Source organism: Ursus maritimus, unplaced genomic scaffold (assembly GCF_017311325.1).
Source record: "Ursus maritimus isolate PB19 unplaced genomic scaffold, ASM1731132v1 scaffold_4, whole genome shotgun sequence".
NCBI classification, from domain to species: Eukaryota; Metazoa; Chordata; class Mammalia; order Carnivora; family Ursidae; genus Ursus; species Ursus maritimus.
Window position 1 is genome coordinate 44,599,371 of NW_024426552.1, and position 20,689 is coordinate 44,620,059.

The 20,689-nt window shown below is 40.6% G+C and overlaps 1 protein-coding gene and 1 long non-coding RNA gene across 7 annotated transcripts in view; one reads left to right on the forward strand and one right to left on the reverse strand.

Annotated features, from left to right (window-relative positions):
* Positions 1 to 25: 25 nt before the first annotated feature.
* LOC103673242 (soma ferritin-like) overlaps positions 26 to 20,689 on the forward strand; it is a 43,817-nt gene continuing 23,153 nt past the window's right edge. The window contains exons 1-4 of one of the 6 annotated variants that reach the window (XR_005832152.1): positions 26 to 220; positions 3,724 to 3,802; positions 5,788 to 5,859; positions 11,420 to 11,552. Coding sequence is in view for 3 of the 6 variants with exons in the window: in XM_040621139.1 (XP_040477073.1) it covers positions 5,815 to 5,859 (45 nt within the window). In the remaining 3 variants the exon portion in view is untranslated. The remainder of the gene's footprint in view (positions 221 to 3,723; positions 3,803 to 5,787; positions 5,860 to 11,419; positions 11,553 to 20,689) is intronic. The other 5 variants (XM_040621139.1, XR_005832151.1, XM_040621137.1 and 2 more) reach the window with 5 other exon arrangements.
* LOC103673241 overlaps positions 11,051 to 20,689 on the reverse strand; it is a 36,263-nt gene continuing 26,624 nt past the window's right edge. The window contains exons 2-4 of the long non-coding RNA XR_571343.2: positions 13,314 to 13,383; positions 12,474 to 12,575; positions 11,051 to 11,632 (exon numbers count right to left, since the gene is read on the reverse strand). This is a non-coding gene — a long non-coding RNA (uncharacterized LOC103673241). The remainder of the gene's footprint in view (positions 11,633 to 12,473; positions 12,576 to 13,313; positions 13,384 to 20,689) is intronic.

The window sequence follows — 20,689 nt, forward strand, 5'->3', positions numbered from 1 at the left end:
ACACGGGGATGCTGGGAGCTGTAGTTCGGCCGCTATCGCCGCCTGCACGGGCGCGCCGCGGAGATAAAGAATCCACCGCCCCAGAAGGGCGGGTCCCAAGACAAGGGATCTGGGTGCGGGGGAAGCGGGAGGGCAGTGGAAGCGAAAGCAGAGATAAGAGGCTTTCTGGTCACGTACAACTTCTGGTCTGCTGGCCAGTCAACCACAAGGAGAAGACAAGGTAGGGCTGGAGCTGAGGACTTACCGGGCAGAAGTATCCAGAGACCCCCGCCCCAATTTACATTTGCCAAATTCTGGTTCTGAATCACAGAAAGCCCCGCGAGCCTAGTTCCAGTCCGTGAGACCTTCTAGAGCTTGCAGGATTGGCTGGGGCGGAGCCTGGGAGACTCCTTACTTACCAGCAGTTTATAAGGGGAGTCGGCAAGGGCAAGCTAGAAAAGGGCGCGTAAGAAAATCCTAGTAAAAGAGTTTCTGGGATCAATTCATATCGCAGTTCATCATTAAAATCTTCCCAGGTCTTGCTCCTGCACTTCCCACTTGATTATTTTAGAAATAGGAAAAGCAAAGTGATTGTCTCTAAACCACCATAAAACTAATGACCTGGTGTGTTTGGGCTTACCAAGGAATAAGAGATTTAGAAATACTTAAAATTTGGGATGCCTGGGTGGCTAAATCGGTTAAGCATCTGTCTCTCGGTTCAGGTCATGATCCAGGACCGTGGGATGGTCTCGTGGGCTCCTTGCTCAGCAAGGATCCTGCTTCTCCCTCTGCCTGCTGCTCCCCTGCTTGTGCTTGGTCTCTGACAACAAAAAATATTTTTTAAAAAATAAAATAAAAAATAAAAATACATAAAGTCCTATAATTGTGGGGTCCTGCCAAGTATTTCTCACCTGTAGTACTTTCAAAAACTCCTGTAAACTAGGCCCCGCAAACATCCACGCTTCTTCCTCCCTGCTACCCCCAACACACACTTTCTCGCACACACACAGTCTTCAAAAAAGAAGAAAGAAGCTAACGTAGATTTGACAGATTTTTTGTTGTTGTTGTTCCTGTAACCCTACCACAGTTCTATGTTGTCTGGACATAAAAGTGTTAGAATGACTGTCATGGAATGGTTTTAATTTTTTTTTTTAAAGATTTTATTTATTTATTTGAGAGAGAGAGAGACAGCCAGCAAGAGAGGGAACACAAGCAGGGGGAGTGGGAGAGAGAGAAGAAGGCTCCCAGCGGAGCAGGGAGCCCAGTGCAGGGCTCGATCCGGGACTCTGGGATCATACCCCGAGCGGAAAGCAGACGCTTAACGACTGAGTCACCCAGGTGCCCCGGAATGATTTTAATTTCTAATGGTAGATAATAATTTAAGCCACTGGTGGTAGTCTCTACAAGTTTTTTCTTAGTGGCTAGATGCAGTGATGGAACTTCCATGGCTATGGGTCAGACCGGCTGTTCAAGCCAGTGTATCTTACCTATCCACAACTGCGCCTGGCAACACTCCCACTGGGACACAGCGTTAGCTGGGTAGGCACACTTGACTTGCTAGCAGATTCAATGAAAGGTAAAGGCTTGGATTGAGAAGTGAATAAACTACTTTGGGAGAAGAAAACCAATGGCTTTTAGCTATAGTGTAACTTGCTGCCAAGCTGAGTTGCAGGAGGAAAGGGAAGGTAAGAACCATCACTTTAGGAAGAGTTGTCTCTCCTAGATGCCTGTGATAGGATTTGGCTGGGCCTGGGGGTAGTAATTGAACCTCATTAATGGAAAGAACCTCTGTAGCCTATCTTTCTAGAAGAACCCCCTTTCATTATTGCTCTGATTCTGAGAATACCCATAAAGGCAAGAAAAGATAAGCAGGCACAGGCCATTTTGAACATATGCCCAGTCAGATAGTCTGGTCTTGAGCCAATTGTGTACTAGTTTGCAGGTTTCCATCCCTCCCTGTCCTTAGCCTCTTTATGCAAGGGGCTGCTCTTCTTTCTGCTAAAATCCAGAGCCCTCCCTACCCTTACCTAATTATACTATGCTTAAGAAAGTCTTTTATGACTATCAACCTTAAAAATAAAATAGCCTGTTATTCAATCAACAAAGATGAGTTTATCTGGGAACAGCAAAGGAACTGCGACTCAGGACATGCAGATTACAGCACACAGAGGCAAGAACAATAGAGAGGAATGAAGAACAGAGGAGAGGGACTTGCTTTTATAGAGGAAAGGAGGGTGTTGGGAGGGGTTTCTTTGGAGGAAAGTTCATAGGAGGAGAAGGAGAGTTCTAAGTTGTGGTGGCTTCTAATTGGCTGGGTTGTTGCTGGGTGAGGAGAAAATCTTCCTTCTTCCTGCAGGGTTATGTAAAGTAAGCTGGGATGGATGCTGAGGGAGCACCATCCCTTCATTGCTCCTGACCCTACTTTGAATTGGGTTTTCTTTATTCATTTTCACACAGCCTGATTAGTGTGAGTTTAAATCGTCTTCCTATGGGTAGAAATTGTCTCCAAGGGATTTAAGCCCAATTTTTCAACATGGGATTTAAAAAAAATCCCCTATTCAAGCAATTTCAAACATCAGAATGCTAGTGGGAACAAATAATAGGTTTACAGTAACTTATAAAACGTAAGGGGTAAGGTGAGGGTTCTCATCCTTTTTTGAGTCCAGTTGCCTCTATTGCTTTATGCTCTGTATGACCCTACCAAGCAACAAGATTCTGAATAGCCTTACACAAATTCATGAATTTTTGAAACTCCACATGCTTCTCAGAATCCTTATGAATTTTTCCTCTCCTCTATTCCCCAAAGCCTTGAGCATAACTGACTTTAGGCCTGCCCTTTTTTAGCGAGAGTCAGAAGGGACTCTGACTTCATCCCCCTGACAGCTTTACTGTCTTTTAACAACACACACACACACACACACACACACAGGGCGGGGGGGGGGGGGGACACTCATGAGTCCCATTAGCTTTACTAAATTGTACTATTTTCACCAATTCCCCAATTTTGAGATCTGAATTTAAGAAATGCATGATCAAAGTGACTCAGGTCTGCTACTCCCATATAGATAATTAGACTCTGGCTAATTATTAACAAAGTATTGCCAAACAGATGTGTTTACCTTGGTGCATTTCTGCCAATTTATTAAAAATTCTAACGGGGATGTTGGTGGGGTGGTAGTAGTGCAATTAGCAAAGCAATGGACTTTTTGCTGTTTTTACTCTATTTTTTTACAATTTATTTTTTAAGTGTTTAGGTCTTTAGAGGCAAGTATTTACATATTTCATTAAAACAGTTGGTTCTTAAAGTTAAATGTAGGTTGAATATCCAATGCAATTTGGTGTTGTTGCCTTGCTTTTTCTTTAATTTTAAAGTTAGTTTTTCAGAGAGGTATAGATACCACCCAAATATTCCAGAAAAGTTTTATGAAAGGGAGGAGTCATGGTGCCTGCCCCTTAGTCCTTCGCCTTTTGCCTTTAGCCCCTCCATATTTTTCCTCTACAATAATATGCATATATCTGGAGTTGCAGCAACCATTTGTGATGAAGATTTTAAAAGTCACATGAAAAAGTTTGCAGAGCAATAAGATAGAAGGAGCCTGGTTCCTGATACATCCTTGAGCAGATGTTGTAGCCCTGGGCTAAAGTTCTTGTTATATGAGAAAAAAATAAATTAAGGTGCTGTCTGTCAGCTTAAGTCTTTCTAACATCCTAATTATTCCATCTTGATTTGGATGTCTACCCTAGAACCAACCAACAATGGCCAGGAGGAGAGGATGGAATCATATTAGAACATGATGACCTCCCACCATAACTGGGGGGAATGGTAAGTGTGGGGTATCATTTCTAGAAAAAGGAAATATGATAAGCAGACAATACCAATGATACCCACTATAGAGAGAAATTTTTGAAGATAATCCTGGGGTATTGAGTTTGTGAATCTAAGATGAACAAAAGTATTGAATTCAGAAAGAACTAGCAAGTTTAGGTGTATAGGAGGTAATAGGTTTAATCTAGATAATTATTAAAAATTATTTCTATTGAGGTGCCTGGGTGGCTTAGTCAGTTAGGCAGCTGACTTTTTTTTTTCTTTAAGATTTTATTTATTTATTTGACAGAGAGAGACAGCAAGAGAGGGAACACAAGCAGAGGGAGTGGGAGAGGGAGAAGCAGGCTTCCCACCGAGCAGGGAGCCTAATTTGGGGCTTGGTCCCAGGACCCTGGGATCATGACCTGAGCTGAAGGCAGACGCTTAACGACTGAGCCACCCAGGCACCCCAGGCAGCTGACTCTTGATTTTGGCTCAGGTCATGATCTCAGGGTCCTGGGATTCGGCCCCACATCAGGCTCCATGCTCAGCGGGGAGTCTGCTTGGGGAGTCTCTCTCTCTCCCTCTTCCTCTGCCTCTCCATTCTCTCAAATAAATAAATAAATCCTTTAAAAAAAAGTTATTTCTACCAGTTCAGCCCAAGTCTCTAGCTGTTCCATTTGCCTAGGTACAGAAGCTTCCTGATTACCTCACCCCTTCACTATACAGTGCTCTCCACAACCAGTCTCAGAGGCTTAAGCATGCCATGGGCCAACTGAAAGGAAGAGTTGTTTGGGAAGATGTTGGGACAAAGTGTTAGGGTCTATGCAGGTATCCCTGCTGTCTCAGCAATCAAGGAACAACGGGCATGGGACACGAAGACATCAGACAGCAATAAGAAAGATATTTAACATTGCTCATGTGTATCTGCTTCCATGGTGATTTCATGGCACTTGCAAATGGTGGTGTTTGCTCAAGAGATGCAAAGCTGCTTTCACTCATGTCATGGCGAGTTCATGGTGAACTAGAACGCTCTCTTGGAAAATACACATCTAAGACTTTTTAGCTTAAACTCATATCAACATCTTTTTAAATTTAGGAGTCAAGAATCAGTTCCCTTAGTTCTCTGCATCTATCTACAGAAATATTTTCTTCTATGTCTAGCTGTTTAACTGGGACCAGGATCTGCTTCTAGAAGTGATGAGGTTGAATGAAAACAGAGGGAGAGGGTTGCCTGGGTGGCTCAGTTAAGCATCTGCCTTCAGCTCTGGTCATGATCCCAGGGTCCTGGGATCAAAAAGGTCCTGGGATCAAGCCCCTCATTGGGCTTCATGCTCAGCGGGGAGCCTGCTTCTCCTTCTGTCTGCCACTCCCCCTGCTTGGCTCTCTCTATCTCTCTGGCAAATAAATAAATAAAATCTTTTAAAGAGAGAGAGAGAGAGAAGAAAAAAAGAAAGCATAGGGAGAAAAAGGCACATTTGAAATAGTCTCTTTTACTGCAAGACATGCTGATATGCTGGTGGGTTACAAACGGAAATGTGGGTCCAGAGGTGGGAGGACTGGACGGGTAAAGATTTGTGAGATACCCACAGTTCTGTAATGATGAAAAGGTCATGGGAGAACTTTTAGAACAAAAGGATAAAGTGCTCCAAGTCAGAACTCAGGGAAACAGAACATTTAGGGACGAAGGAAACAAGCAGTCATAAGGCCTTTGGTGCCATGTCTCAGAAGCATGGGGGGGGGGGGAGTCCTCCAGGAGGAGAGTGTGGTCAGTGGGCAGAAAGCTGCCTTCTCTGCTCAGAGAACACAAGTGCTGAGTACCAGATACTGGGAATTACAAAGTCGCTGACTGCCTTTGAGACACAGCTTCAGACCAGTTGAGGGGGCTGCTAAACTGAAAGGGTACATAGAACAATAGTAATGCAGGCTGAGCAGGTACAAGATGCATCTTTTGTTTGAGGTGGAAAATTAGAGCATGTTTTATGTTTGTTTTTTGCTGAAAGGAGTGAGGCAACAGAGAGAAACTAAAAATGCAAGAATATGCACCACTAGGAGACCCCACGGACAGAGCCCAGGTTTGTTTTCTCTGCTCCTTTTCCTAAATTGAACCCGGCCTCCATTCAGACAGCACAAAGATCACGGGGAATGGGAATGTCAACTGGGCCAAAGGGATGAAACACCCTTGGTCCTAACATATGTACCTTCAAAGGACCTGTCCTTCTTGCTCCTAATACCTCCCCCCCTTTCACCCTAACCAGCACCCAGGCAGCCTTAATGTTCTAGCCTCAACTATGAGAACTTTGTAGGGTTACTACTTTTGGTCAAACTATGTCCTGGATCATTCATTTCTCTGCAGACATTTATCTAGCACTTGCATGTGCTATGTTCCAAAGCACCCCGTAAGGTAGATGGAAACACTGTTACGGCCCTTGTGTGATGGGTCAGGAAACTAAAGCTTAGATTTAGGCATAGATCAAGTGTGGATCTTGTTTCTTATGCCCTCTGAACATTACTGCACTGTTCTTCATCTGACCCAGGAGTGTTTTCCAGTAAAACAATGAAACCAGTATTTTCTAAACATCTATACCTTACTAGGAACGTCAGGGTACACAAAGAAGTTACTGCCCTTCTCCTGTCCTTCCAGAAACAGAGATTCCATTTGAGCCACCAGATAAACTCTTCCAATGAAATACTATAGAGGCAGTCACCACTTTGCATGGTACTTTAGGACCATGAAAATCACAGTGCAAGGGGTGCCCGGGTGGCTCAGTCAGTTTAACGTCCACTCTTGATTTGGGCTCAGGTCCTGATCTCAGGGTTGTGAGTTGGAGCCCCACCTTGGGCTCCACACTGGATGTGGAGCCTGCTTAAGATTCTCTCTCTCTGGGGCGCCTGGGTGGCTCAGTCACTAAGCGTCTGCTTTCGGCTCAGGGCGTGATTCCTGGGATTCTGGGATCGAGCCCCACATCCTGCTCCTCTGCTGGGAGTCTGCTTCTTCCTCTCCCACTCCCCCTGCTTGTGTTCCCTCTCTCGCTGTGTCTCTCTCTTGTCAAATAAATAAATAAAATTAAAAAAAAAAAAGATTCTCTCTCTCCCTCTCCTTCTGCCCCTCCTCCCACTTAAAAAAAAATCACTGTGCAAGCAGAAGCCAAACGAATCAATCTTAAAAATCAATGTGGAAAAAAGATGATTGTTCTGTGATCTTTAAAACTTTTTGTCAAAACATTAAAAACTCAGTTACTGTAGGTTATAAATGAAAAAATATCAAAACTAATATTTAGTGCACTATGATTTTAAGGCTTAGAAACATTCAGAATCAAAGTGTCTTATTTCTCTGTACTTATCAAGAATAGTTTGAAAAGTGCTGGCCTTCTCTTCTTATTCTGTAACTTCTTTTTTTTCTTTTTTAAGATTTTATTGATTTATTTGACAGAGGGAGACACAGAAAGAGAGCACAAGCAGGGGGAGCTGCAGAGAGAGAGGGAGAAGCAGGCTCCCCGCCGAGTAGGGAGCACAAAGCAGGACTCCATCCCAGGACCCTGGAATCATGACCTGAGCCAAAGGCAGAAGCTTAACTGACTGAGCCACCTGGGCACCCCTCTTCTTATTCTGTAACTTCTGACATGGCATGAGTATCTTTTCTCTACCTGGGTGAACTGTCGTGCTCTTTCTAAGTTTAAATCAGCTTCCAACATTTTATTCTTCGTGCTTTCAATGTTGTGGATTATCCCAAGAGTTGCTTTAAGTTTTATTTATTTAAGTGATTCCTGCACCCAACGTGGGGCTTGAACTTCTGACTTCTAGATCAAGAGTCACACGCTCCTCTGACTGAGCCAGCCAGGCTCCCAGCCCTGCCAAGAGCTCCTTTCACGTGAAGTTGTTGTTTTATCACCGTCACTTCTGGCTTGTCATAACCACTTTATTCATTTATATTAATAAGTTTGCCTTCACCAAGTTCCCGTGATGCTTAGTTTTCTGTCTCAACTTTGTTGGGCCGTGGTACCCACATATCTGGTCAAAACCTGAACTACAGCATCAGCTTTTCTCTGGGTTTCCAGTCTGTTGGCTCATTCTGCAGATTTTGGACTTGCCAGCTTCCATTATCATGTGAGCCAATTCCTTAAAATAAATCTCTCTTTACACACACACACACACACACACACACACACACACTATTGGCTCTGTTTCTCTGGAGAACCCTGACTTATACAGGTCCTGTATCTGTTTCAAAATGTGGCAGTAATGAAATTTCCATAGTCAGCTCTTTCCTCTATAATTTCAAGTATATTCAATTGGAATTTCACTTCCAGTGTTACCACGTTTTGTTTCTTCACTACACTTTCATCTTTGTTGGCCCATTACCCTTTTCCTTTATCCACTTTTGTAAAATGTCATGTGGGCTTATTGCTGAGAGACAAGGAAGCAACATAGCTCCACACTTTGACTGAGTAACAGGCATGCAGTGACCAATCACGGACAGACTTAGAGAGAAATAATGTGATTGGTCAGTGAACCTTATGGGCACCTGTTATTTATGTTGTTATTTGTGGACTGAAGGGCTAGCAGAAAGTTTGTACTTTGTGCGATGACCCACAGTTATATAATGTGGTTACTGAAATTTGAACTGTGTTGTTGGGGGAGCTGGTGATATTTTAACTAAGCCATGGTAACTAACTGTAATTTGTGCATACTGAAACCACGCAGCACAAGGACTGCCTGTATTTACTTTGAAACCAGTCGTCTAGATCTATAATTTAGAAATCTCTACGATGAAGGAATCATAAGGCGAAGCAAACAAGGTTCAGCTTGCAGCATCTCTGTAAAAATTCTGTCATTTTATTAACTGGCGTTCTTGAAATACTTGAGACTTATTTTCTTGACTATTTTCTGTAAAGAACTGGCTGCTTAGAGAATAACAAAAAAAATATCCAAATAGAGGCAGTGGTTTGTGGTAGAGACAACTGCTAACCATCCATGTTCCCTCTCCTCCTTTAATGATGGTACTCCAGGTTTCGCGGGCCAGGTAGCTGCCTCACTAAGGACTATATTCCCATCCTCTCTTAGGGCTTATGACCAAATTCTGGCCAGTGGGTTGTGAGTAAAGCTGTCATCTGCCACTTCTGGGTTTGTCCTTAGAAGGAATGGTTATGCTCTTCCCTGGCCCCTTCTCCACTGCCTGGGATACAGACGCAAGGGCAGGAAGTGGAGCCGACGTTTTGAACCGAGAAATGGAATCTGTGTGTTGAGTGTGGGTGTCAGAGCTTCACTGTATAGACTACTATCTCTGGACAGTTGTCTCAGAGAGGATAAAGTCAATCTTGTTTTAACCATTACATTTTAGGGTCTTTTTGTTACAGACACTTAACTCTAACCTAAAAAATACACGGATGGCTTCCTGTTTGGGAATAAGCAATAGACTAACATAGTAAACAGGGGATTTTTACACATCATACTAAATAGTGAATGGGCTCTCCTCCCTTCCAACTTATTTTTAAAGAGGACAAGAGGAAAGCAGAAGGACCTGAGTCTAATCCTCTTCTGACATAATAAACTGAGTAGGACCTACTGAGGACGATTAATGATGTAATGAAGCCACTGCAAATAGGATGAGTAAAATCTGCCCCTTGCAGAGAGTGGGTGTGGTGTTTCCCAGTTATCACCTACTGTGCGCTAAGGATACGAACCTTCATTCCTAACAAACGGGCTTGTTGGATTGGAGCCTTCCAATATTTAAACTGAATTCCCAGGAGCTGTTGAGGTCTGATGATAGAGACTGTTACTGGCAATATTTATAGAATACTTTTGTGACAAAAATCAATTTAAGGTAGCATTCATAAGTTAAGACATCAACATGGAAATAATTTATCCTAATACAGCCCTTAAAATCTGTACATCATGAAATTCGGCTATTTTGTACAAAATGATAAAAGATCTGATTCAACACCAACAAATGTGTAATGCTCAGGTGTATACACCAGAGGGCACTCATCTACTATTTTCTGTTTGAACAAAATTTACTGTAATGGTTTTCAAACCAGTGCATAGAAGAATCACCTTGGGATCTTGTTTAAAATGTATACCTCTGGGCCATGGAGGGGACCATGAATCTGCATTTTTAATGAGAGACTGTATGGAAGCATGGTAAAGAGAATGGCTTGTGGAGCCTGACTGCCAGGATTTGAAACCCGCCTTTGCCGGTTGTGAAAGTGAACAATTATTTCACCTCTGTGCTGTTTCTCATCCATCAGATGAAGTTAGAAATAAAAATAAAAAAATAAATTAAAAAAAAAAGGGTAAGAAAGAAAGAAGGAAAGCAAGCAAGCGAGCACTTACCTTTTAGGGTTATTATAATGAATGATTAAATGAGTTAACTTAGAACATACAACCTAGTGCCTGGCAATAAATATTCACTCTATTATTACAAGCATTATTTTCTTCCTTTTTTTTTTTATCATGTTCAGTTAGCCAACATATAGTACATCATTAGTTTTTGATGTAGTGTTCAACGATTCATCAGTTGCGAATAACACCCAGAGCCCATCACAACATGTGCCCTCCTTGATAGCCATCACCCGGTTCCCCATCCCCCCCCACCTCCCTTCTGAAACCCTCAGTTTGTTTCCTGGAGTCTAGAGTCTCTCATGGTTCGTCTCCCCCTCTGTTCTCCCCCCCCCCTTCATTTTTCCCTTCCTTCTCCTAATGATCTCCCTGCTATTCCTTATGTTCAACATATGAGTGAAACCATATGATAATTGTCTTTCTCTACTTGGCTTATTTCACTTAGCGTAATCTCCTCCAGTTCCATCCGTGTTGATGCAAATGTTGGGTAACCATCCTTTCTGATGGCTGAGTAATATTCCATTGTACATATATACCATATCTTCTTTATCCATTCCTCTGTTGATGGACTTCTGGGCTCTTTCCACAGTTTGGCTATTCTGGACATTGCTGTTATGAACGTTGGGGTGCATGTGCCCCTTCTTTTCACTACATCTGTATCTTTGGGGTAAATACCTAGTATTGCAATTGCTGGGTCATAGGGTAGCTCTATTTTCAACTTTTACGAGTGTAATTTTTAATAAAGACTTTCATTGATTTTGTTGTGGGAAGATTTGAGGAACACATGACTACTCTTAAAAGAAAAATATATGTTCTCCTGATACTCTGCAGCCAGGCTAAGACTTCAGGTCCTGACCCTCTGCTGAGTGGTAATGGAATGGCAAGAACCAAAGGTGCAGGATGAATGGAACAAACAAGACCTGTCTTTGCATGTTCTGCTAAAGGACTTGTACTTTATTCAGAAGTCAGTGGAAATCCTTTGAAGGCACTGAGACCAAGGGTGGCATGATTAGATTTACGTTTGAGATACATCCGCTCTGCAAGCAGAGTGGGGGATGGAATGTGAGGGGTGAGGCCAGAGGCAGTTGGACAGAGGAGCTCAGGCAGTTGTAACGCTGCTCCTTTTCATTCTAAGGGAGAGTCTCCAGAAAGCATCAGGATTATTCACATCAGTGACTCTAATAATAACAATTTGAACCTTATAAATCCTTTCTTCTCCGGAGCTCAGGATACAGTCAAGTTTGTAATAAAACACTCTCTCTCCACTCCACCCTATGATTTACATACTCTATGCAGTATACACAGTTCCCAGTCGGCACGCTCCCTGGGTTTCGAGGCAGCAGATCCTGCAAGTAGGACTCATGTGAGCTACGCAGGCACCAGGGAAACACTGGACTGCTCTCCACGGCACCAGAAGCTGAGAAGTGAGGTAATTCCGCATCTCACTTGGTGATCCTGTAGACAGTGGGGCAGATTTCCGGGAATCATGGCAACTTTGAAATGACCGACCTAAGAGAAAGCCGCAGGAGTGCAGGAGAGGGGAGGGGAGGATGGGAGAGCTAAGGTCACAGTCTCCCCCTTGACCCTGCCTGGAATTCACGGACACTGTTCGCCTACTGTCAAATCAGCAGGGTCAGCAGTGCCAGGGAAAATAGCCACCTGCATCTTTTAATACCTGAGGAGTGACTGGATGATTTCAGGAGAAAGGAATTTATCCCTGGGGGCTGCTCTGCAAGATCCGTTCCTGCCTGTGCACTCGGCCAAGCTTTGTATCTAGTCTCGAAGTCTCCTGGAAACCTATCTGATTCTAAGTCTCTGAAAACATGTAAAATGTAAATAGATAAAACAGCTCTTCCTCTGTTAGAGTTGTTCAGATGGAAGAATGGTAGGGTATTATCTTAGACTGTTTGAGATGGAACTCAATCTAATGGTTTTCAAATTTGTTTTAGTATCAGAGCCCTTGAAATGAAATCCTATGAAAAAGTTCCATTAATATGTGGGCAGAAAGCAGAGCTGCTTCTATTGAAGGAGATTTCTGGTTGGCGATGCCTCTCCAGGTTGTCATACTTCCCACATCCTCTCGTGTGACTTAATTCTTTGAACCCCTAGAACCTAGAGAAGCAGAGATAATGATTAAATCAATTCTTCCATTTTATGGAGGACAAAAATGAGCCCCAGAGAGGTACTAATTATTTGAGTGCAAAGGCAGCAGTGCACAGAAAGAAAACTGAAGGTACTAAACAAATTCATGGTAGAGAATGGAGTTTGGTTAATGGTGTCTTCGGAGTTGGATCAGTGAGTCAAGAAGAAAGGCAGATTGGAATGTGTGAGTGGTGAGAAGAAGGTTTACCTTAGATCCGGAGAAGGATTTCCAAGAGGAAGGGATACAAACTTTGGAACTTTGATGTCTCCTGCCTGGAATTTGTATAATGTAGCAAAGCTGATTCTCTGTCTAGAGAGAATCAAAGCAAGCTTTGAATTATAGTCCTGCATTGAGGTGGAGACCTTCAGCCCTCCCAGCCATTAGTCATCATCGTCCCTGACATTATCAAACATCCATGAAAGGTCATTACCAGTTAAACACAGAGGCGCATTTCCCGCCGGACACCGTGAAGGTCAGTAGTTTAGACAGAAAACAACATGGCAATTTCCTGATAATTCATGGGAGAAACATTACCCAGTTTCAACCTGTAGAGGCTGCTTTTAGGCAACAGACTTGAGCAATGGAAACGAGAGCAAGGCCAAAGGGCCCACAGTGACCACTGAACAGAATACAAACAGGGCTCATAAAGCAACCCACCTCAAAATAGTCATAGACTCTAACCGACCAGTTACAACCAGGCACAGTTTTTAAGATTACAGAAAAAAAGGGAAAATTCCATACATCCCCATACTCCTTCACTCCGCCCTATAACTGCGGCCTCTCCCCCCTGCCTTGTGGCACACAGTCTCTCCTTTGCTGTCCTGCCCGCCACTCCCTTGCAGGGGTGTATTCAATAAACTTCTATCTCTTTTGTTCTGCCTTGGATGAATTCTTTCACTGCCCTGGCCACCCGCCCCCACCCAACTGGGTCGCCCCACATTTGATGGCCCCTACCCAATTGGAACACTCCACACAACCTTTCTTACTTTCTTTTCTATGTTCAAGATCAAACTCAAAATTTACCTGGTCCGGGAAGTGTGTACCCACCTGATTCAGTTCATTATTGGGTTTAGCAACTTCTATTCTTAATTTATCTCACTGAACCTCTGTTCTTCACCTATAAAGTACAGATAATAAGACAGATTTCTCAGTGTTTTTATATGAATAAAAGGAAATAAGATATGTTAGCTGTTTAGCACAATTGCCTGATAGCAATTACTTGAAAATGGTTAGTTTCTTCTCTGGCATGGATTTCTAATCGACCAAAAAAAATTTTTTTTTAAGATTTTATTTATTTATTTGAGAGAGAGAGTGAGAGAGCATGAGCAGGGGGGGAGAGGCAGAGAGAGAGGGAGAAGCAGGCTCCCAGCTGAGCAGTGAGCCCCATGTGGGGCTCAACCCCAGGAGCCTGGGATCATGACCTGAGCTGAAGGCAGATGCTTAACCAACTGAGCCACCCAGGTGCCCCTCTAATAGACCAAAGTAATAAAAATTTGAAAGAGGTTAAATTTTTCTTTAGGTATCTTTCCCTCTTTTCTTTTAGAATCCACTCTAATTCTGGGCTCTCTTATTTTTTATTTCTTCCCATCTCCTCTGCCTTTCTTTTCATTCTGGACTAACTATGATTAGTTTCATAGTTAACATAGATAACTTTCATTAATGTGGAAGTTAACTCATTTGTCAAGAATCAAAGTAGAAAATGAGTCAGACACCAATATCCAGTAATATAGTTTGGCTTTGGTTACAAAATTGTTAGAATTCTTTCCCTTAGACATTCACAGCAGAGGTGTTTGTTTCTCCTGACTGTTTCACCTCTAGATGGTTAAAGAACATCTTGGATCTGTAAATAATAAATTCTATAGCATTGACCAAGGGTAAGTCTCTGTAGATCAGCATTTGGTCAATCCAGACCAGCTGAAATTAACCCATGTTATTCAAGTGGAAATGCTAGAACTGGAAAGTGCAATATCTGAAATGAAAAAATTCAATGGATAGGCTTACCAACTGTCTGAAGATTTTAGAAAAAAAGTTATTAACTTGAAGACAAATCAATAGAAATTAGCTATTGATAATTCAAATTCAATAGAAAGTAAACAATGGAGAAAAAAATTAAATAAGGTTGAACAGAGCCTCAGTGAGGCTCAGTTTGTGAGACAATATCAAAAAGTTATATATCTTTGTAGTCAGAGGGAGAGAAGGGGGAGGGAGAAGGGAGGAAATTGGCAGAAAAAAAATTTGAGGAAATAATGGCCCAAATTTGGTCAAAAACATCAGTTCACAAATATAAGAAGCTCAGCAAATATTTAGTAGGATAAATACAAAGCAAACCACAACTTGGAATACTATAGTCAAGCTAATGAGCACCAAATAAAGAGAAAATCTCCAAAGACAAAAGGCATATTTCATACAAAATAAAAATATCTGAAAAATGGCTGACTTCTAATGGAGACCGTAAGACAATGAGATCATATACTAAAGTTCCAAAAGAAAAAAAATCTATCAACCCAGAAGTCTATATCCAATGAAAATCTTCCTCGAAAATGAGGATAAAATAAAAACAATTTCAGATAAGTAAAACCTGCAAGAATTAATCATGATTAGACTATCAAAGACTACTTTTATTTCTTAATTTAAAAAAGAAACTAACCGCTTAAAGCAAAAGTAACATTGAACTATCAGTTTTTAACATATGTGTATATAGAACATATGACAACAATAGCACAAAGGATGAGGGAGGAAGTATACGGGATTCTGCTGTTGTAATGTTCTTAACTTTACATGAAGTATCACTATATTAACTCCAAATAGATTGTGATGATTTAAGGATGAATAATGTAATCACTAGAATACCAGTTAAAAAACCAAAGAGGTACAGCAGCAATAGAGTAGAGAAATTAAGATAGAATACTAAATTTTTTTTATTAATTCAAGGAGGAACAGAGAAACAGAAACAGATGAGAAAAATAGAAAACAAACTGCAAGATGGGTGTATGTATTCATCTTGAAGGGCAATGCTCCTTTCTGTGAACACCTTAGTCTTTCTCACAGAATTTGTTCACATTCCACCGTGCGCCATAGTTAGCTGTTTATAATTTTTTCCCCTCTTACTAGACAACAAGCTCTTTGGGGATGAGAACCCTAGCCAAATGGAAGAAGAGATGAAAACCATTCAGACCTTTAGGTTCACTAAAGATTCAGTTTAAGTGTCTTCCATGTGACTAGCTTGCTTCCACGTGAATCCAAAAAAAAAAAAAAAATGAGTAGCAAAGGGTAGGTTTGAGCAATCTGTACACATACTTGTCATATTTCAAATAAACTTTTTGCCCCACTGGCCAACTGGCTTAATCATTTCTATATGGTGCCAACTGATCAAGAGGTCACGAAGACTACCTGTAAACCAGATGATAGAGGTTTCTTGTTGATTAAGGCCAACTCCAGCTAACTGGTCGTGTGGCCATATCACACTCAGCAGTGAAGAATGTCGCAATTGCCTTAATACCAGCCATGGGTACAGGTGGGAGAAGTACCAGCACACCTGGTGTTTAGCAGGATCCTGATTTAGGGTGTCATAATGCTCATGTTTACTGTGACTACAGTCCCTGGATTTTCCAGAGCAATCTCATAATACACTCTACATTATCAGATAATGTGTTCAAATTTGAGGTTCAGAGTATATGATCATCATATTTATGACAATATTATTCATATGAATCAACATGGAGTTTCCCAAAACACTCTCTACAAGCTCATCAGTTCCTATTCTTCCCATTGTTACTCTGCGAACGATGAGATGAACTTGCTAATTTCGGTCCAAGAGTAAATGAACTCACTTCATTCTTACTATTGTTCTTATGAAGGACACTTTTATTATACATATCCTAACGGGGTGATGTAATACCTCATTGTATTGAACTTTTTTTTGTTTGTTTTCTGTTTCTTACACACCTAATAGCATGAAATTAGTTTTAGATTCTCTTATTTCCAAAAAGACCTCACCTAGATGACACATATTGTAAGTGACCAATGAATTCTTCTTTAAATTAGGTTAACATTGATTAAATGTTCATTAAAACATCTAAGGATCTAACACACTTGCTAGGAACTGATTTAAAAACAGTAGCCTACAATAGGGACCACAGTAAGTTGAAAGACAGCTGCAGTGGTTTATGTTCCTTAAAATCCATGAAGAATTTTCAACTTCTGGTAATTGTAGACAGAATAATTTTGACGAGTTGCCCCAGAAAATTTAGACAAACTTTTTTCAAAAAAATCTACTTGTAGGTATTGGAGAGCTAACAAGGCAGTGAAGCTCATTAGGGCCAAGACTGAGGAAAGGAAGGAAAAGAACAAGGGTGGAACAGTACAGATGAAACTACCAGTTTGGTCACTTTTGTCCTAAGGGTATATACCAACTATGGAAGAGATGAATAAAAAGTTGGGCAGAGATTTTAATACCCTCATCTGGATGGAGGACAAAAAATGGATAATAGGGCTAATCAAGGAAGGGAGGTGGGGAATGGGGGGGTCATAATAAATACCCCAAAGGCTAAATGGTAAGAGTATAGAGATCAAGATTTAGCCTAGTCGTATGATATCTTACTCCCTGATACTATATCAAAGTGAACTTGCCTTGCTAGTAGTTCTAGACACTCCTCAGATAACTGTAAATCCACTTAAGAAGAATTGAAAACTCCTATGAGTTCTCTGTAGGATTAAAGAAAAAAAAATCTAGGTACATCAAGGTAAATTGATGAAAATGAAAGAGAAAATCTTTAAAAAGAACAAGAATTATTGAGATTATCTTCACAAGAGCGATTATTCAACTGGAGGCTGACTTAGTAATATAAATAATGGCATCCAAGACACACTCGAATGATTTACAGAGTTCTGAAAAATAAATATTGCCAATCTAAAATTCTTCATCCAGCAAAATACCCTTCAGGTATGAAGGAGAATGCATTCTTTTCTATTGCTATATAATAAATTAGCACAAATTTAATGGCTTAAAACAGCACCATTTATTATATCCCACTTTCTACAGGTTAGAAACTTGGGTATACCTTAACTAATAGAACATTAAATGGAGCAGTAAGAGTAATGAAATCAATCCAAAAGAAGGCAGAAAAGAGAAAAGAAACAGGCATGACATATAAAAACTGAATATTAATATAGTAGATTTAAACTCAAGTATATTGGTACTCACAGCAAATATAAATGCCCCGAAGAAAAAAATAATTTTCAGACCAGATTTTTTTTTTTAATTTTAAGTAGGCTTCACACCAAATGTGGAGCCTGAACTCATGACCTCAAGGTCAAGAGTCACATGCTGTACCAACTGAGCCAACCAGCTGCTCCTCAGACTGGATTTTAAAAATAAAACACAACAACTATAGGCTTCCAATAGTAGGTAGATCTTAATTAGAAACATAGAGAAAAGGTAAAAGATGGTGGTGCCTGGGTGGCTCAGTTGGTTAAGCATCTGCCTTCGGCTCAGGTTATGATCTCAGGGTCCTGGGATCAAGCCCCGAGTTGGGCTCTCTGCTCAGCGGGGAGTCTGCTTCTCCCTCTCCCTCTGTGCTATCTCTTTCTCAAATAAATAAATAAAATCTTTTTTAAAAAGTTAAAAGATGGACAAAATCATAACATACAAACACTTATGTAGCTAAATTGATATCAACAAAATGATTTTAAGACAAAAAGTATAACTAGGGTTCAAAAGGGATACTTCATAATGATGACACAGCCAGTTTACCACGAAGATATAGCAGTATGCACTTACAAAGCATCACATTTTATAAAACAGAAATAACAGACCCTCAAGTGAAAATAATGTATATATATAGAGAGGGAGCTGTTGATACACTTCTCCTGGTTACGGATAGAACAAGCATAAAACTTAGTAAAGTTAAAAAATATTTAAACGATACAGCTAATAAACATGACTTAACTCACACATACAAAACATGGAATTTAACAACAGAAAAGCAAGTGAACAGTTATTATTTACAGGAGTTGATCTTATCCTGGGTCGTAAAGGCAAGTCTCCACAAGCTTACAAATGATTGGTATCGTACAGAAAATGCAGCCCAAATGCAACTGGGCTGGACATGAATCATAAGCCATGACTAGAAACTCATCACGGATTTGGAAGGCATGTAATTCGTGGTTTAATACTTTTTTAAAGATTTATTTACTTATTTTAGAGAAAGAGAGAGAGCAGGGAGAGGGGCAGAGGGAGAAGAAGAGGGAGAGAATATCCAGCAGATCCCCTGCTGAGCACGGAGCCAGACATGGGCCTCGATCTCACAACCCTAAGATCATGACGTGAGCCGAAACCAAGAGTTGGATGCTCAACCAACTGAGCCACCCAGGCGCCCCATGTAATTCATTTTTAAATAACCCATCGGTCGAGGATTAAATACGATAGCAGTCAGGAATAGTTTGAATTGAAAGAACATGAAAATATGGTATAACCAAATCTGTGGGATGCACTCGAAGGGGTGCTTAGAGTGGACTTTATAGCCTTGGATACAAATATGAGAAAAGAAAACAGGCAGAAAATGAACTAGCTAAGCATTCTTGTCTAAAAGTGAAAAAAAAAAAAGCAAGTTAATCCTAAAGAAAGCAGAAAGAAGGAAATCATAATGATCATGCACAGAATGATGAAACAGAAAAAACAAATTTACAAACCCGAAGTTGTTTCCTTGAAAAAAATGAATCCCTGGTGAGACTGATAAAGAAAAAATAGGAGAGAGTACAGAGATAATAAAGGGAATCAAAAACAGACAAACTAAACAGACAATAAAGATAGGGTTCTAGGGGTGCCTGGGTGGCTCAGTCATTAAGCGTCTGCCTTCAGCTCAGGGCGTGATCCCAGAGTGCTGGGATCGAGCCCCGGATTGGGCTTGTCCGCTGGGAGCCTGCTTCTTCCTCTCCCACCCCCCCTGCTTGTGTTCCCTCTCTCGCTGGCTGTCTCTCTCTCTGTCAAATAAATAAATAAAATCTTTAAAAAAAATAAAAATAAATAAAAATAAAGATAGAGTTCTATACAATTCTGAACACTTTTATGCCAATGGATTTGAACATTTATATGGAATTGACATCAAAATCAATACAACTTTCCAAATATGACAAAAGAATAAAAAATAAGAATAAATCTCTAATTACTTAATCCAAAATTTAAAACCTTTCCACAAAATATTCCAGGCCCAGTAGACTTCAGCAGTGAATATTACCAAATAGTTAAGAAGAAGTAACACTGATCTCACACAAATTCATTCATATAATATTTCAAAAAGTAGAAATATTTCCTAACTCATTCTGTGAGGCAGCATAACCCTGATACCAAAACCCAGCAAGGATGTCATGAGAAAGGAAAATTTCAAGACAACTACACTAATCAACACAGAGGCAAAAATTCAGAGCAAAACATTAACAAAATCCAAAAATACGTAGTAAGAATAATCCATCCTGGGGTGCCTGGGTGACTCAGTCAGTTACGTGTCTGACTTTGGCTCAGGTCATAATCCCAGGGTCCTGGGATTGAGTCACGCATCAGGCTCCATGCTCAACAGGGAGTCTGCTTCTCTCTCTCCCTCTGCCCCTCCCCCCAACTTGTGCTAATTCTCCCCCCCCAAATAAATAAATAGAATCTTAAAAAAAAAAAAAGGGGGATAATCCATCCTGAACAAGTTACATTTAGCTGAGAATGTAAGGTTCCTTTAAATTCAAAGATTAAGCAACGTAATTCACCACAGTAACAGAATAAAGGAGAAAAATCATAAAATCATCTAAACAGGTGAAGATAAAGGCATTTGATAAACTTTAACATTTATTTCTGATTTAAAAAAAAAACAACCTCTTTGGTACTGCCACACTGAGAAATAGTTTGGCACTTTCTTATAAAACTAGACACAAAGGCCCCAGATGATCCAGCAATTGTGCTCATGGACATTTATCCCAGAGAAATGAAAACTTACATTCGCACAAAAATCTATACATACATGTTCATAGCAGTTTTATTCATGATGATCAAAAACTGAAACAGTGTGTGAATGTTAAACAAAATGTGACATGTCTATACTATGGAATACTACCCAGCAACCAAAAAGAATGAACTACAGTACTTATATATGAAACAACTTGGATGAATCGCCAAGGAATTATGCTGAGTGAGAAAAGCCAATCCCTGAAGATTCATTACTATATGACTTACTTGATTTATATAAAATTTTTAAAAATAAAAATTTTAGAAATAGGAAATGTTAGGGCTCACTGTAAGTTAGGGGTAGTGAGCAGGAAGAGGATAGAAGGGAAAAAGTTTTGCTTATAAAAGGGCAACAGGAGGAATTTTTGTGGTGATGCAACTGTTCTGTATTTTGAGTATGGTGGTAGATACAGGAACTACAGATGAGATAAAATTG